The following is a 16646-nucleotide window of genomic DNA, read 5'->3' as shown; positions in this document are numbered from 1 at the left end:
GGGCGGCACCTGTGGCTCAACGTGTAGGGCGCCGGTCCCATATGCCGGAGGTGGCGGGTTCAAGCCCAGCCCCGGCCAGAAAAAAAAAAAAAAAAAAAAAAAAAGAATTGAACTTAGATGTCTCCATCTAATATTATTCTGCCCTGAATACTTTGGCACTATAGAATTCCAAACTACCACTTTTGTCATTTCTAGGGGAGGTGACTCCAGGACTATCTCAGGTAGAATACGCACTTCGCCGACACAAACTGATGTCTCTGATCCACAAGGAATTGCAAGGGCAGAGCGGGACTGACCAGACCATAATTGTGCTCTCCAACCCGACTTACTACATGAGCAACGATATCCCCTACACTTTTCACCAGGAGAACAATTTCCTGTACCTGTGTGGTTTCCAAGAGCCTGATAGCATTCTGGTCCTTCAGAGCCTCCCTGGCAAGGAGCTACCATCACACAAAGCCATGCTTTTTGTGCCTCGGAGAGACCCCAGTCGAGAACTTTGGGATGGCCCACGATCTGGCACTGACGGAGCAATAGCTCTAACTGGAGTAGATGAAGCCTATACCCTAGAAGAATTTCAACATTTCATACCAAAACTGAAAGGTAAGCCTCAGTCACCCTCAGTGGAGTGCTGAGGTGTTGTAGCTCACAGCAACCTCCAACTCTTGGGATCAGGCAATTCTCTTGCCTCAGCCTCCCAAGTAGCTGGGACTATAGGCACCTGCCACAAGGCTGGACTATTTTTAGTGATGGGGTCTCACTCTGGCTAAGGCTGGTCTAGAAACTGTGAGCTCAGGCAATCTGCCTGCCTCAGCCTCCCAAGTGCTGAGATTATAGGCATGAGCCACCGCACCCGGCTTTCCTTGTCTATTTAGACAAAATTATTAATTTTAAAATGATTACTTTAGCTGTAATTAACAGAAACTGTTAACTATACTCATTTAAAATCTGAGAGAAAGAATGTCATTTTAAAAGAAGGGAATAAGTTGGACACAGTGGCACACACCTGTAGTCCCAGCCACTTGGGAGGCTGAGGTGGGAGGATTGCCTGAGCTTAGGAATTCTAGACCAACCTGCTCAACATAACAAGACCCCTCATCTCCAAAAAATAAAAATCTAAAAAAAGTTGTTTTTTTTTTTAATTGCCCAGGCTGGTCTCAAACTCGTGCCTTCCTCCCTCCTTGGCCTCCCAAACTGCTAAAATTACAGTTGTGAGCCACTGGGCCTGGCCCTAAAGAAGTTTTTTATAAATAAAGAAAAAGATGAACATAGGTCACAATTCAAAATTACTGAATTGACTTTGACCACTACTTTTTTTTCTTTCTTTTTAAAGACATCTTTTTTTTTTTTTTTTTTTTGGCCAGGGCTGGGTTTGAACCCGCCACCTCCGGCATATGGGACCGGCGCCCTACTCCTTGAGCCACAGGCGCCGCCCATCTTTTTTTTTTTTTTTTAAAGACAGAGTCTCTAGCTGTCACCCTGGGTAGAGTACTGTGGCGTCACAGCTCACAGCAACCTCAAACTCTTGGGATTAAGTGATTCTCTTGCCTCAGCCTCTCAAGAACCTAGGACTACAGGTGCCCATCACAATGCCCAGCTATTTTTTGGTTGTAGTTGTCGTTGTGTGGCAGGCCCGGGCCAGATTCGAACCCACCAACTCCAGGGTATGTGGCTGGCGCCCTAGCCACTGAGCTACAGGCACCGAGCCACTTTTTTTTTTTTTTTTAAACAGTATCTCATGGGCAGCACCTGTGGCTCAGTGAGCAGGGCACCGGCCCCATATACCAAGGGTGGCGGGTTCAAACCCGGCCCCGGCCAAACTGCAACAAAAAAATAGCTGGGCGTTGTGGCGGGCCCCTGTAGTCCCAGCTACTTGGGAGGCTGAGGCAGGAGAATCACCTAAGCCCAGGAGTTGGAGGTTGCTGTAAGCTGTGTGACACCACAGCACTCTACCGAGGGCAATAAAGTGAAACTCTTTCTCTACAAAAAAAAAAACTAACTAACTCTTGGGCTTACGCAATTCTCTTGCCTCAGCCTCCCGAGCAGCTGGGACTACAGGCGCCCGCCACAACGCCCAGCTATTTTTTTTTGTTGTTGCAGTTTGGCTGGGGCTGGGTTTGAACCCGCCACCCTTGGCATATGGGGCCGGCGCCCTACTCACTGAGCCACAGGTGCCGCCCAATAGCTTTTGATTTCTTGCATTAGTTGCTGGCTGTCATGTTCTACACTCTAAATTTCATTAATCCTGTATAGTAAAAATCTCACATAAAATAAGTTTCTCAAAAGTATTTCTCATCCACCATTCTGTTTTTTGTTTTTTGTTTTTTTTTTTTGCAGTTTTTGGCCAGGACTGGTTTGAACCCGCCACCTCTGGCATATGGGGCCAGTGCCCTACTCCTTTGAGTCACAGGTGCCACCCGTCATCCACCATTATTAATGTTTCTAGTTTGCTATATATAAAAGCACATTGAGAGGCTGAGGCAGGAGAATCACTTGAGCCCAGGAATTCGAGAACAGCCTGAGCAACATAGTGAGACCCCATCTGCGCAAGTAAAAATATTAGCCAGGCATAGCTATGTGTACTTGGAGTCCTGGATACTCAGGAGGCTAAGCTGAGAGGATTGCTAAAACCCAGGAGTTTGAGGTTGCAGTGAGCCATGATGTATGACGCTGCACTCTAGTACGTACAACAGAGCAAGGCCCTATCTCAAGGGAAAGAAAGGAAAATAAAAAACACTAGACAAAGGAAAAGATTAATGAAATCATATTTATTTAAAATGTTTAAAAACTGGGCCAGGCACCGTGGCTCACACCTGTAATCCTAGCACTCTGGGAGGTGGGTGGATTGCTTAAGCTCTGGAGTTTGAGACCAGCCTAAGTGGGAAACAGCGAAACCCTGTCTCTGGGAAGAAAAAAAAAAAACCTAGTGGGGCATTGTGGCAAGTGCCTATAGTCCCAGCAACTTGGGAGGCTGAGGCAAGAGAATAAGCCCAAGAGTTTGAGGTTCCTGTGAGCTATGATGCCACATGGCACTCTACCCAAGGTGACAAAGTGAGATTCTGTCTTTTAAAAATAAATTAAAAAGTTTAGAAACCTAAAAAAATGACCTATGATTTTATACACTGAAAACAGGTAATAGAGGTTTTTCTACTTTTTAAAAACTAGCAATTTAAATTTCTATTATGAGTAGGCTAGATGTTTCCCATATAATGTGCATTTAAAAATATTTTTCTTTTAACTATTAATTTTTTATTTTATTTATTTTTTTGTTGTTGCAGTTTGGCAGGGCCAGGTTTGAACCCACCACCCTCAGTATATGGGGTCAGCACCCTACCCACTGAACCACAGGTGCTGCCCAAAATCATTTTTATTTTAAAATGAAAAAAAAAAAAAAAAAAAAAGATTTTTTTTTTTTTTTTTTTGAGACAAGAGTCTCATTCTGTTGCCCTCAGTAGAGTGCTGTGACATCACAGCTCACAGCAACCTCAAACTCTCGGGCTTAAGAGATTCTCTTGCCTCAGCCTCCCAGTTTACTGGGACTACAGGAGCCTGCCACAATGCCCGGCTATTTTTTATTACAGTTGTCATTGTTGTTTAGCTGGCTCTGGCTGGGTTTGAACATGCACCATAACCATTGTGCTAAGGGTTCAGAGCCTAAAATGAAAATATTTAAGACATAAAAACACTAATGCATATCCAATAAAAGTTTTCTGGAGGTGGGGCCCGTGGCTCAGTGAGTAGGGCACTGGCCCCATATACCGAGGGTGGCAGGTGCATACCTGGCCCAGGCTACACTGCAACAACAACAACAAAAAAAAAAAAAAAAAATAGCTGGGCATTGTTGTGGGCACCTGTAGTCCCAGGTACTCAGGAGGCTGTGGCAAGAGAATCGCCTAAGCCCAAGAGCTGGAGGTTGCTGTTAGCTGTGACATCACAGCACTCTACCGAGGTCAACGAAGTGAAACTCTTAAAAAAAAAAGTTTTCTGGCCGGGCGCGGTGGCTCACGCCTGTAATCCCAGCACTGTGGGAGGCTGAGGAGGGAGAATCGCTTGAGCTCAGGAGTTCGAGACTCACCTGAGCGACAGTGAGACCCCGACTCGTGAAAAAAATGGAAAAACCCAGCCAGGCGCCGCGGCGAGCGCCTGTAATCCCATCAGCTTCCGGAGGCTGAGGCAGCGGGGTGCCCGCAGCCTGAGTCTGAGGTTGTGGTGAGCTACCACGCCCACTGCACTCTGCTCAGGGGCATAGGGTGGGACCCTGTCTCAACAAAAAAAAAAAAAGTTTTCTGAATTTTGGGTGGCACCCATTGCTCAGTGAGTAGGGAGCCAGCTACATACACCGAGGCTGGCAGGTTCGAGCCCGGCCTGGGCCTGCTAAACAACAATGACAACTGCAACCAAAAAACAGCCAGGTATTGTGACAAGCACCTATAGTCCCAGCTGTTTGGGGGGCTGAGGCAAGAGAATCACTTAAGCCCAAGAGTTTGAGGTTGCTGTGAGCTGTGATGCCATACCACTCTATTGAGGGTGACATAGTTAGACTCTGTCTCAAAGAAAGTTTTCTTTTTTCTCTATTGTCCCAAAGTACATTTTAGTCATATGAAACATATAACCATTTAGTCTTGGTTGTTAGGAATACTGTGCATGGCCATGTGTCAAGAAAAAAAGAACAAATGTAGATCTAGTGTTGAGTGCAAATCATTTTCATAATAAGCCTTCTTATCATATATCTCAGGCAAACATAGATCATTTCTTTGGTTCACTAAAGTTAAAAGACGAGCCGTGGCTATGTCTGTATGCCCTTCTCCCACAAAATATATAGCTAATATGCTTGTAGTAGTTAACTCCACTATCTTTGTAAGCTAATGAAATTGTGAGTCACCCATTTATATCTTAATTTTTAATCATGTCAGTTCTTGAATGCGTATCTCCTTAGCCTGCTGATTTCTTTTTCTTTCTAAATATTGTGGGTAGAGAAATTAATTTAGGCATTTGTTTGCAATAAAAAGAATTCATAAAAAAAAAAAAAAAAAGATGAGCCATGATTGTTTACAGTGAGAATAGACAGCATTTGCAAACGGAGAGGTGGGCAACATGGATCAGTGCCCATATCCACTGTAGTGTTTCTATGGTAATGAATAAATGCTCCAAATGAGAGAAGAACCTTCTTCCCCTGAGTTAATTTTGTGAAGTGATGGGATGCTTTGACCATAATGTCATGATCTGAGTACGTTTTTCTGTTCTTTTGTGTATAATTATTCAACAGTGCCTCTAGCTTAATGGTGGTCATGGAGAAAATTTGTTATAATTGTTCTTTAAAATTAATAAATAATAAGTAAAATCAAAGGTTGAATAAAGCTTTAGTCCCATCTGTCATCTTTATAAGGAACAATGAAATTTTGGGTATAAAAAAGCTGTCTATTCAATTTCAGAATATTTTGTCATTTTTAGGGAATGACCTTTCCAGTGATTGTTTTTTAATTTGTTTGTTTGGTTGGTTGGTTGGTTTTTGAGACAGATTCTTACTCCATCGCCATGGGGTTAAGTGATATGGTGTCATAGCTCACAGCAACCTCAAATTCCTGGACTTAAGCAATTCTTTTGCCTCAGCCTCCCAAGTAGATGGGACTATAGCGCCCACCACAACACCCTATCTAGGCATTTTTTTTTTTTCATGGAATCTTTGTAGCCCTAGGTAGAATGCTGTGGTGTCATAGCTCACAGCAACCTCAAACTCTTGGGCTCAAGTGATCCTCTTGCCTCAGCCTTCCAGGCACCCAGCTATTTTTAAAGACAGGGTCTTGCTCTTGCTCAGGCTGGTCTTTTTTGTTGTTGTTGTTGTTGCAGTTTGGCCGGGGCTGGGTTCAAACCTGCCACCCTCAGTATATGGCGTCAGCACCCTACCCACTGAGCCACAGGCACTGCCCAACACCCAGCTAGTTTTTGGAGACAGGGTCTCAGTCTGACTCAGGCTAATCTCGAAGTCCTAATCTCAAGCAATCTACCTGCCTTGGCCTCCCAAAGTGCTAGGATTACAAGTGTAAGCCACTGCATCTGGCCTTCTAGTCTATTACTTTTTTTTTTTTTTTGGAAACAGAGTCTTATGTCACCCTCGGTAGAGTGTTCTGACATCACAGCTCACATCCAAACTCTTGGCCTTAAGCCAGCAGCTCTTAACCAACCTGTGGGTTGTGACCCACAGGAACTGTATTAAAGGGCCACGGCAGGACGGCACCTATGGCTCAGTGAGTGGGGCACCAACCCCATATACCGAGGGTGGTGGGTTCAGTCCCAGCCCCGGCCAAACTGCAACAAAAAATAGCCGGGCATTGTGGCAGGCACCTGTAGTCCCAGCTACTGGGGAGGCTGAGGCAAGAGAATCGCCTAAGCCCAGGCGCTGGAGGTTGCTGTGAGCTGTGATGGCACGGCACTCTACCAAGGGCAGTAAAGTGAGACTCTGTCTCTACAAAAAAAGAAAAAAAAATTAAAGGGCCACGGCCTTAGGAAGGTTGAGAACTACTGGCTTAAGTGATTCTCTTGCCTCAGCCTCCCAAGTAGCTAGGACTATAGGCGCCCGCCACAATGCCCGGCTATTTTTTTTGTTGTTGCCGTCATCATTATTTTTTAGCTTGCCCAGCCAGGTTTGAATCCACCAGCCTGCTATGGGTGCCAAGCCCCTCCCCCGCCACTTTCTTTTTTTGGAGACAGAATCTCACTCTGTCACCCTGGGTAGAGTGCTCTGACATTAGACTAGCTCACAGCAACCTCAAACTCCTGGGCTTGAGCAATCCTCATGCTGTTGTGTTTTTGTTTTTGTTTTCTATTTTTTTTTTTTTTTGTAGAGACAAGAGTTTCACTTTATGTCCCTTGGTAGAGTGCCATGGCATCACACAGCTCACAGCAACCTCTAACTCCTGGGCTTAGGTGATTCTCCTGCCTCAGCCTCCCGAGTAGCTGGGACTACAGGCGCCCGCCACAACGCCCGGCTATTTTTTGGTTGCAGTTCGGCCAGGGCTGGGTTTGAACCCGCCACCCTCCGTATATGGGGCCGGCGCCTTACCGACTGAGCCACAGGTGCCGCCTTTGTTTTCTATTTTTAGTAGAGATGGTGTCTCTCTTGCTCAGGCTTTTCTCAGACTCCTAAGTTCAAGCTCAAGCTCAAGCTCAATCCCCCTGGCTTCGCCTTCTAGAGTGCTAGTATTATAGGCATGAACTGCTGCATCTGGCTTCTTGCCAGTGATTTATAATCAAACCCTTCAATTACTTCAGTCCTAAAAGAGTTTTAGGGTCGTGACCCACAGGAACTGTATTAAAAGGCCATGGCATTAGGAAGGTTGAGAACCACTGCTTTAGAGGTCCACATTATAGGTTTTGTAATTTGACTGTTATTGGTTTTATATTTGTGTTTTGGCTTCTTCTTCTAAGCTGAGACAAACATGGTTTGGTATGACTGGATGAGGCCCTCTCACACACAGCTTCACGCTGACTACATGCAGCATCTGATTGAGGCCAAAGCCAGGAGCAAGAACAAGGTTCGGGGTGTCCAGCAGCTCGTACAGCGCCTCCGGCTGATCAAATCTCCTGCAGAAATTGAACGAATGCAGATTGCTGGAAAGCTAACATCACAGGTACAGTTCCTATTGAAAAGTTTTTTTCAATTTGAAAAATCTTTTTTTTTTTTTGGTTTTTGGCCAGGGCTGGGTTTGAACCCACCACCTCTGGCATATGGGACTGGCGCCCTACTCCTTGAGCCACAGGTGCCGCCCTCAATTTGAAAAATCTTAAGTCATCAGGGATCAATAGGCACCTTGAAGTCATGTAGTCAATGTAGTAGTCTTTTTTTTTTTTTTTTTTTTTTTGTAGAGACAGAGTCTCACTTTATGGCCCTCGGTAGAGTGCTGTGGCCTCACACAGCTCACAGCAACCTCCAACTCCTGGGCTTAAGCGATTCTCCTGCCTCAGCCTCCCGAGTAGCTGGGACTACAGGCGCCCGCCACAACGCCCAGCTATTTTTTGGTTGCAGTTCAGCCGGGGCTGGGTTTGAACCCGCCACCCTCGGTATATGGGGCCGGCGCCCTACTGACTGAGCCACAGGCGCCGCCCCAATGTAGTAGTCTTTCAGCAAACGAACATCTAGCTTCTACTTCAGCGTATTTAGTGAATGTTTATAAATCTGCCTTTTTTTAAGATTTTCTTTTAGAGGGCAGTGCCCATAGCTCAGTGCATAGGGCACCGGCCATATTTACCAAGACTGGCAGGTTCAAACCTGGCCCAGGCAAGCTAAAATAACAATGGCAACTGTAACAACAACAAAAATAGCTGGGCTTTGTGGGGGTCGCCTGTAGTCCCAGCTACTGGGAGGCTGAGGCAAGAGAATCACTTAAGCCCAAAAGTTAAGGTTGCTGTGAGATGTGATGCCACGGCACTCTACCCAGGGCAATAGCTTGAGACTGTCTCAAAAACAAAACAAACAGCATAGTGCCTGTGGCTCAAAGGAGTGGGGCGCCGGCCCCATATGCCAGAGGTGGCGGGTTCAAACCCAGCCCTGGCCAGAAACTGCAAAAAAAAAGAAGAAAGAAAGAAAACAAATGACAAAAAGGCAGCACTTCTGGCTCAGTGAGTAGGGCGCCGGCCCCATATACCCAGGGTGGTGGGTTCAAACCTGCCCCGGCCAAATTGGAACAACAACAAAAATAATAAAAAAAGAAAGAAAGAAAACAAAAAAAAGGCTTAGCACCCATAGCACAGTGGTTACAGCGCCAGCCACATGCATAGAGGCTGGCGGATTCAAGCCCAGCCTGGGCCAGCTAAACAACAGTGACAACTGCAACAAAAAATAGCTGGGCATTGTGGCGGGTACCTGTAGTCCCAGCTACGCTGGAGGCTGAGGCAAGGGCATTGCCTAAGCCTAAAAGTTTGAGGTTGCTGTGAGCTGTGACACCATGGCACTCTACCGAGGGTGACATAGTGAAACTCTGTCTCAAAAAAAAGTTCTTTTGGAGACAAGGTCTGTTTCTGTCATCCCGGGTAGAGTACAGTGGTATCATCATAGCCCACTGCAACCTCAAACTCCTGGGCTCAAGTAATTCTCCTACCTCAGCCTCCTAAGTAGCTAGAACTACATGGGAATGCTACCACACCCAGCTAATTTTTCTGTTTTTTGTAAACACAGAGTTTTGCTTTTGCTCAGACTGGTCGTGAACTCCTGGCCTCAACCTCCCCAAATGCTAAGATCATAGGCACAAGCCACCACCCCAGGCCTAACCCATCAATCTTGGTTGTTTCTCCTTGAAACAATGGAGATTAATCAATCCTATTTCCTTTCTTTATAGCTACCTTAGTAATATCTGCTAAAAACTCATAGGACCCAGGGCGGCGCCTGTGGCTCAGTGAGCAGGGCGCCGGCCCCATATACCGAGGGTGGCGGATTCAAACCTAGCCCCGGCCAAACTGCAACAAAAAAAACTCATAGGACCCAAAATGACAGTTGTTACAAATCTGCAACTTATTTATAGGAAAGGGATGCCAAATAACCACTACGTTAAAGTAAGAATATGTATCGCATATGATAGTTGTCTCACAGCAGTGGGTCCAGGGAAAGAGATACAGTCTCCTGTTGTCCTCCCTGGGTAAGGGCCAAGCAGGATCCATTTTCTCCAACACCTCAGAAACCACCTTTGCTGGTGTATTCTGCTTGAATTGACATAACAAAATACCACAGACTGAATGGCTTAACCAAAAGTTACTTTCTCAAAGTTCTGCAAATTATAATTCAGAGAACAGGATGCCAGCACGGTTAGTTCCTGGTGAGGGCTCTCTTCCTAGTTTACAGAAGGCTGCCTTATTGCTATGTCCTTACATGGCAAGTTAGAAAGGACATTCTTATAAGGTCCTATCAGATTAGGGGCTCATCTTTGTGAACTCATTCAACCTTAATTAAATGTTTATTCTAGCATTCAGTGCATCTTCTGAGTGGGAAAGTTGAATGCCCTTCTATTAAATCTGTAATCAGTCAAATAGTCCTGAAAACACCATTTCTTTCCCATCAGAAATATACATTATTATGCCCACAACTACAGGTTGACAAAATTGTGATAAGAAGTGCCTTTTGTTTGCACGCCAGTATTTTGAATGCTTAAATAAGCAACATAAAGAATGAGACTATCGTTCATTTCATCCTCCTTTCTCTTCATAGGCTTTCATTGAGACCATGTTTGCCAGTAAAGCCCCAGTGAACGAAGCCTTTCTTTATGCTAAGGTGAGCTTCAAATGGTTGTAAAGGTCTTGTTGGAGGTAAATGTCAAGTGATTTTATTAATCTGCAGATGGCATGGAGTCAACTTGCATGGTAGTGACCAGCATGTCATTGGAGAAGATTTCGTTGTCAAATGTCGCTGGTAATTTATTAGAAGAATCTAAAACATGCAGTGCTACGTTTAAAGGAAGAGCATTGCAAAATAGAGCTGATGAAGAAAGTAAGACTTAACTATGTGAGGTGAGAAGATGTAGGGAGAAAGAGGCTGGGGGAGGGCTAGAGAAAGTGGCAGGTACTTGCCCACTCCAGCTCCATCCTGGAACGTAGTGAGATGAGTAGGGCTAATTTGCTTAGTGTCTTTTTTCACTTTTCCAGGGCATTTAAGTTAGTAGATATTTAAAAGGTTGAAATTAGTAATTTAGAGCTATAAAAAAATGTGAACCATATTTCATTGTTTATCTTTTTTTTTCTTTTTTTTTTCTTTTTTTTCATTGTTTATCTTAATAAGCAAACAATAACCTTTCGTGATTATATCTCAGAACTCAGCCTTTTTTTTTTTTTTTTGAGACAGAGTCTCACTTTGTCACCCTCGATGGAGTGCTATGGCTGTCACAGCTCACAGCAACCTCAAACTCTTGGGTTTAAACAATGCTCTTGCTTCAGCCTCCCAACTAGCTGGGATGACAGGCACCCACCACAGTGCCTGGCTATATTTTTAGAGATGGGGCCTTGCTCTGGCTCACACTGGTCTCCGACTCGTGAGTTCAGACAATCTGCCCACCTCAGCCTCCCAAGTGCTGGGATTATAGTCATGAGCCACCGCGCCCAGTGCAGAACTCAGCCTTTGTCATAGGATTTCTGTGTTCTCTTCTAGACTTAATTTTAAAAATATGGGAAATTTAGAGAACAATGAAGAGAAAAGGACTCAATAATAGGGTTGAATACAGGATTAGTGGGAATAAAAGAAGGTACATAGCATACATATGTTACAGTACATGGGATGAAAATAAATGGACAGAAATTACGACAGAAAACATTTGGTTGGATGTGAGTAGTTGTCCAGAGATTATCTAAGGTAGGTACAGGTATGGAGGTCTGGACTGTTAAAAGAGAGTCTGGGCTAGAGCAGCCGTATAGAAATCCTTTAGTCATACCAGGCTGTTGTTTTTCACAGTTTGAATTTGAATGCCGAGCTCGAGGTGCTGACATCTTAGCCTACCCACCTGTGGTTGCTGGTGGTAACCGGTCTAACACTTTGCACTATGTGAAGAATAATCAGCTCATCAAGGTACACGAAATGCCTTTCAGTACTGCTCCCACTAGGTCCAGATGCTCTATTTCAAAACTTGAGAATCCCAAGATCTCCTAATACATCTATTAATTCAAACCCAAGCTGTCTAGTTCTTTGGACACTGTGCAGTGTGGTCTTTCTTGAACCAATCTGAATTTTGTTAAAAAGTTTAGATGCTGAGGCGGCGCCTGTGGCTCAGTGGGTAGGGCGCTGGCCCCATATGCCAAGGGTGGTAGGTTCCAACCCAGCCCTGGCCAAACTGGAACAACAAAAAAACAAAAAAACAAAAAAAAAAGTTTAGATGCTGAGAGGCGCCTGTGGCTCAGTGGGTAGGGTGCCAGCCCCATATACCGAGAGTGGCGGGTTCAAACCCAGCCCCGGCCAAACTGGGCGTTGTGGCACATGCCTGTAGTCCCAGCTACTTGGGAGGTTGAGGCAAGAGAATCTCTTAAGCCCAGGAGTTGGAGGTTGTTGTGAGCTGTGACGCCACTGCACTCTACCAAGGGCAACAAAATGAGACTCTGTCTCTAAAAAAAAAAAAAAAAGTATAGATGCTCTTTCTTGTGAGAAGGAAACGAGATTAGTCTCCTTTAAATTAAAGCTTTCGGGCGGCGCCTGTGGCTCAGTGAGTAGGGCGCCGGTCCCATATGCCGGAGGTGGCAGGTTCAAACCCAGCCCCGGCCAAAAACCACAAAAAAAAAATAAATAAATAAATAAATAAATTAATTAATTAAAGCTTTCTTCATGGCTCAGCACCTGTGGTTCAAGCGGCTAAGGCGCCAGCCACATACACCTGAGCTGGCAGGTTCGAATCCAGGCCAGGTCTGCCAAAAAATGATGGCTGCAACCAAAAAAATAAATAGCCAGGCATTGTGGCTGGCGCCTGTAGTCCCAGCTACTTGGGGAATGGAGGCAGGAGACTGGCTTGGGGGGGAGGGGGTTTTGAGTGCTGTAGCATCACAGCTCACAGCAACCTCCAACTCCGACAAAGTGAGTAATAATCTCATAACTGTAACCTTGAACCCCATAAATAGATCAATGTACAAAGTTATGATTTAATAAATAGTTTTTTAAAAATCTCATAACTGTAAATTGTTTCTTCTAATCTAACTATGTTTTTTATTTTATTAAAAAATAGAAAGCTGAGCGGCGCCTGTGGCTCAGTGAGTAGGGCGTCGGCCCCATATGCCGAGGGTGGCGGGTTCAAACCCAGCCCCGGCCAAACTGCAACAAAAAAATAGCCGGGCGTTGTGGCGGGCGCCTGTAGTCCCAGCTGCTCGGGAGGCTGAGGCAAGAGAATCACGTAAGCCCAAGAGTTAGAGGTTGCTGTGAGCCGTGTGACGCCACGGCACTCTACCCAAGGGCAGTACAGTGAGACTCTGTCTCTACAAAAAATAAATAAATAAATAAAAAATAGAAAGCTTTGAAAGAAAGCAAACAACAACAAAAAGAAAGCTTTGGCTTGGCGCCTGTGGCCCCCTGGGTAGAGTGATATGGCATCACAGCTCACAGCAACCTGCAACTCCTGGGCTCAAGCGAGTCTCCTGCCTCCACCTCCCAAGTAGCTGGGGCTACAGGTGCCTGCCACAACGCCCAGCTATTTATTTAATTTTTTGGTTGCAGCCATCGTTGTTAGGCAGGCCCAGGCTGGATTTGAACCCGCCAGCTCAGGTGTATGTGGCTGGTGCCTTAGCTGCTTGAGCCACAGGCGCCAAGCCAAAGCTTTCTTTTTTATGTTGTTTTGTTGTTGTTGTTGTTGTTTGCTTTCTTTCAAAGCTTTGTTTTTTTAATAGAATAAAAAGCATAGTTAGATTAAAAGAAAAAATTTATAGTTATGAGATTTTTAAAAAATTATTTTGTATTAAATCTATCTTACTTTGTTCCAGGATGGAGAAATGGTGCTTCTGGATGGAGGTTGTGAGTCTTCCTGTTACGTCAGTGACATCACCCGTACTTGGCCTGTCAGTGGGAGGTAAGATATCTACAGAATAATGTATCCCACTGCTTCGTAGGAGTGTGAGTTAGAATATGCAGGGCAGTGCCTGTGGCTCAGCGGGTAGGGCACCGGTCCCATATGCCGGAGGTGGCGGGTTCAAACCCAGCCCCGGCCAAATTAAAAAAAAAAAAAAAAAAAAATAGAATATGCATGTATTTGGAAAAAATCACTCTAGAAATATACAGGTCTCCCCTAGGTCGGGTTAACTTTCTTTGAAAAGCTCCTGATTATTTTCTGAGCCTGTTTTGTTCATCATATCACAGGATCAGCTATCTAGAAACACCTAGTTAATAAACATACATAGGTATTTTTTAAAGAAAGGGTGTTGCTCTGTTGCTGGATCACTTGAGGTCAGGAGTTCAAGACCAGCCTTAGCAACATAGTGATAATCTATCTCTATCTCTGTAAGAAAAAAAAAAATTAAATTTGCAAGTTTTGGCAGGTATGGTGGCTCACGCTTGTAATCTTAGCACTATGGGAGGCAAAGGCAGCTGGATTGCTTGAGCTCAGGAGACCAACTTGAGCCAGAGCAAGACGCTTTCTCCAATAAATCAGCCAGGCGTTTTGGCTTGCACCTGTAGTCCCCAGCTACCTGGGAGGCTGGGGCAAGAGGATCGCTTGAGCCCAAGAGTTTGAGGTTGCTGTAAACTGTGACGCCACAGCACTCAGAGTAAAAGCTTGAGACTCTGTCTCCAAAAGAAAAAATATATATATATAGATAGATATAGATATATATAAACCCAGATGAATACAATGTTGATTTAACATTTTAAAATCACTATATAACCGGGCGTTGTGGCGGGCGCCTGTAGTCCCAGCTACTCAGGAAGCTGAGGCAGGAGAATCGCCTAGGCCCAGGAGTTGGAGGTTGCTGTGAGCTGTGTGACGCCACGGCCCTGTACTGAGGGCGATAAAGTGAAACTCTGTCTCTACAAAAAAAATAAAAATAAAATAAAATCACCATAATTCATCATCCAGAATAAAGCAGAAAAAACAAATAGTAATTTCAATATTCACAGAAAAAGCATTGGACAAAATTTAACATTGTTTCATGTCAAACAATATATTGTTAGTGAAGTTAGAATAGAATTTCCTTAATCTGGGCGGCACCTGTGGCTCAAGGAGTAAGGCGCCGGTCCCACATGCCGGAGGTGGCGGGTTCAAACACAGCCCCGGCCAAAAATCACAAAAAAAAAAAAAAAAAAAAAAGAATTTCCTTAATCTAAAGAAGACTGGCTTTGAGAAGTTATAAATTAGCCGGGCAAGGTGGCTCACACTTGTAATCCTAGCACTCAGGGATGGTGAGGCAGGTGGATCACTTGAGCTCAGGAGTTTGAGACCAACCTGAGGGAGAACAAGATCCAGTCTCTACTAAAAGTAGAAAAATTAGATGGGTATTGTGGTGGGTGCTTTATAGTCCTGGTGCCTCGGGAGGCTGAGGCAAGAGAATCACTGAGCCTAAGAGTTTGAGGTTGGTGTGAGCAGTGACCCCATGGCAGGCACTCTACTGAAGGTGACAAAATGAAACTCTGTCTCAGAAAAAAAAAGAAAGAAGAATACATATTGAACATTATCCCAGCTCGCTTTTCTCTCATTTTGCCCTATGATTCCTAAAGAAATTGTTATTTTAAGGGCACCTAAATACTAATAAGTTACAAATAGCCAGAGTATTGTCTGGTTTGTCCCATAATATCAGTTCATATATCAGAAGTGCATCCCTAGGCTTTCCTTCTTTTTATTTTTATTTATTTATTCATTTATTTATTTAGAGACAGATTCTCACTTCGTCACCCTGGGTACAGTGCTGTGGTTTCATAGCTCACAGCAACCTCAAACTCTTGGAGTCAAGAAATACTCTTGCCTCAACCTCCCACGTAGCAGAACTACAGACACCTGCTACAATGCCCTGCTAGTATTTATGTTTTTAGAGACAGGGTCTCACTCTTACTCAGGCTGGTCTCAACTCCTGAGCTCAAGCAATCCACCTGCCTCGGCCTTGCTAAAAGTGCTGAGATTATAGGCGTGAGCCACTGCACCCGGCTGTTTTTTATTTGTTTGTTTGTTTGTTTTAATGGTAGTCTGTACTACAAGGAATTAGAAGGGTTTGAGGGTGGGCCTGGTCTGGCCCTCTGACTGCATTCATGGCTGAGTCCATCTTCTAGCTTCACCTCACGTGTCTCTTAAAGAGAGACTGTGTTGCTGCTCCAGCTTGAAGGACTATCACTGTGCTTATTAAGCATCTGTTAGTAATGATATTAGTACTTGTTAAACATCAATAATGCCTCATCATCATCCTCTTGGAGTTTTTCTGATCAAACGTAGAAGCAAAATTTTCACAATATCAGATTATACTAAATTCAAGTTCTGGCCGAGAGTAGTGGCTCACATCTGTAATCCTAACATTCTGGGAGGCTGATATAGGTGGATTGCCTGCATTCAGGAGTTCGGGACCAGCCTGAGCAAGAGCAAGACCCCATTTCTACTAAAAATAGAAAAACTAGCTGTGAATTGTGGCGGGCACCAGTAGTCCCAGCTACTTGGAGGGCTGGGGCAAGAGGATCACTTGACCCCAAGAGTTTGAGGTTGCTGTGAGCTGTGACACCACAGCGTTCTACCCAGGACAACTGAGTTAAGACTCTATCTCGAAAAATAAAATAAATAAATTTAAGTTCTTTGGTTTTCCTGTCCCCAGGTTCACTGCACCTCAGGCAGAACTCTATGAAGCTGTTCTAGAGATTCAGAAAGCTTGCCTGACCCTCTGCTCCCCTGGGACAAGCTTGGACAACATATATAGCATGATGCTGAAATTGATAGGACAGAAGCTTAAAGAACTAGGGATCATGAAGAATGTTAAAGAAAATAATGGCTTCAAGGTACTGCACTTCTCTTGACCCCAGTACTCAAGATCACCAAACATGCTGCTAGGTTTTTACCCTATTTAAAGCTATTCAGTTTAGGTAATGGTCCTTATGATTTGTCATTTGTAAGAGGGACTAAGCCCGGTGGCGCCTGTGGCTCAGTGAGTAGGGCGCTGGCCCCATATGCCGAGGGTGGCGGGGTCAAACCCAGCTCCGGCCAAACTGCAACAGAAAAATAGCCGGGCGT

General features: G+C 44.6%; 1 protein-coding gene across 5 annotated transcripts in view; it reads left to right on the top strand.

Annotated features, from left to right (window-relative positions):
- The window catches only part of XPNPEP3 (X-prolyl aminopeptidase 3), a 62436-nt gene that overhangs the window by 30436 nt on the left and 15354 nt on the right, over positions 1–16646 (top strand). For 4 of the 5 annotated variants that reach the window (XM_053582692.1, XM_053582693.1, XM_053582690.1 and 1 more), the window contains 6 exons: positions 196–603; positions 7426–7628; positions 10196–10258; positions 11429–11542; positions 13432–13517; positions 16234–16414. In XM_053582692.1, coding sequence (XP_053438667.1) covers positions 196–603; positions 7426–7628; positions 10196–10258; positions 11429–11542; positions 13432–13517; positions 16234–16414 — 1055 coding nt within the window. The remainder of the gene's footprint in view (positions 1–195; positions 604–7425; positions 7629–10195; positions 10259–11428; positions 11543–13431; positions 13518–16233; positions 16415–16646) is intronic. The other variant, XM_053582691.1, reaches the window with a different exon arrangement.

The sequence above is a fragment of the Nycticebus coucang genome, chromosome 3, assembly GCF_027406575.1.
Source record: "Nycticebus coucang isolate mNycCou1 chromosome 3, mNycCou1.pri, whole genome shotgun sequence".
In the NCBI taxonomy this organism is placed as follows: Eukaryota; Metazoa; Chordata; class Mammalia; order Primates; family Lorisidae; genus Nycticebus; species Nycticebus coucang.
Note: the sequence above shows the minus strand (reverse complement) of the source record. Positions and strands in the feature narration are given on the sequence as shown.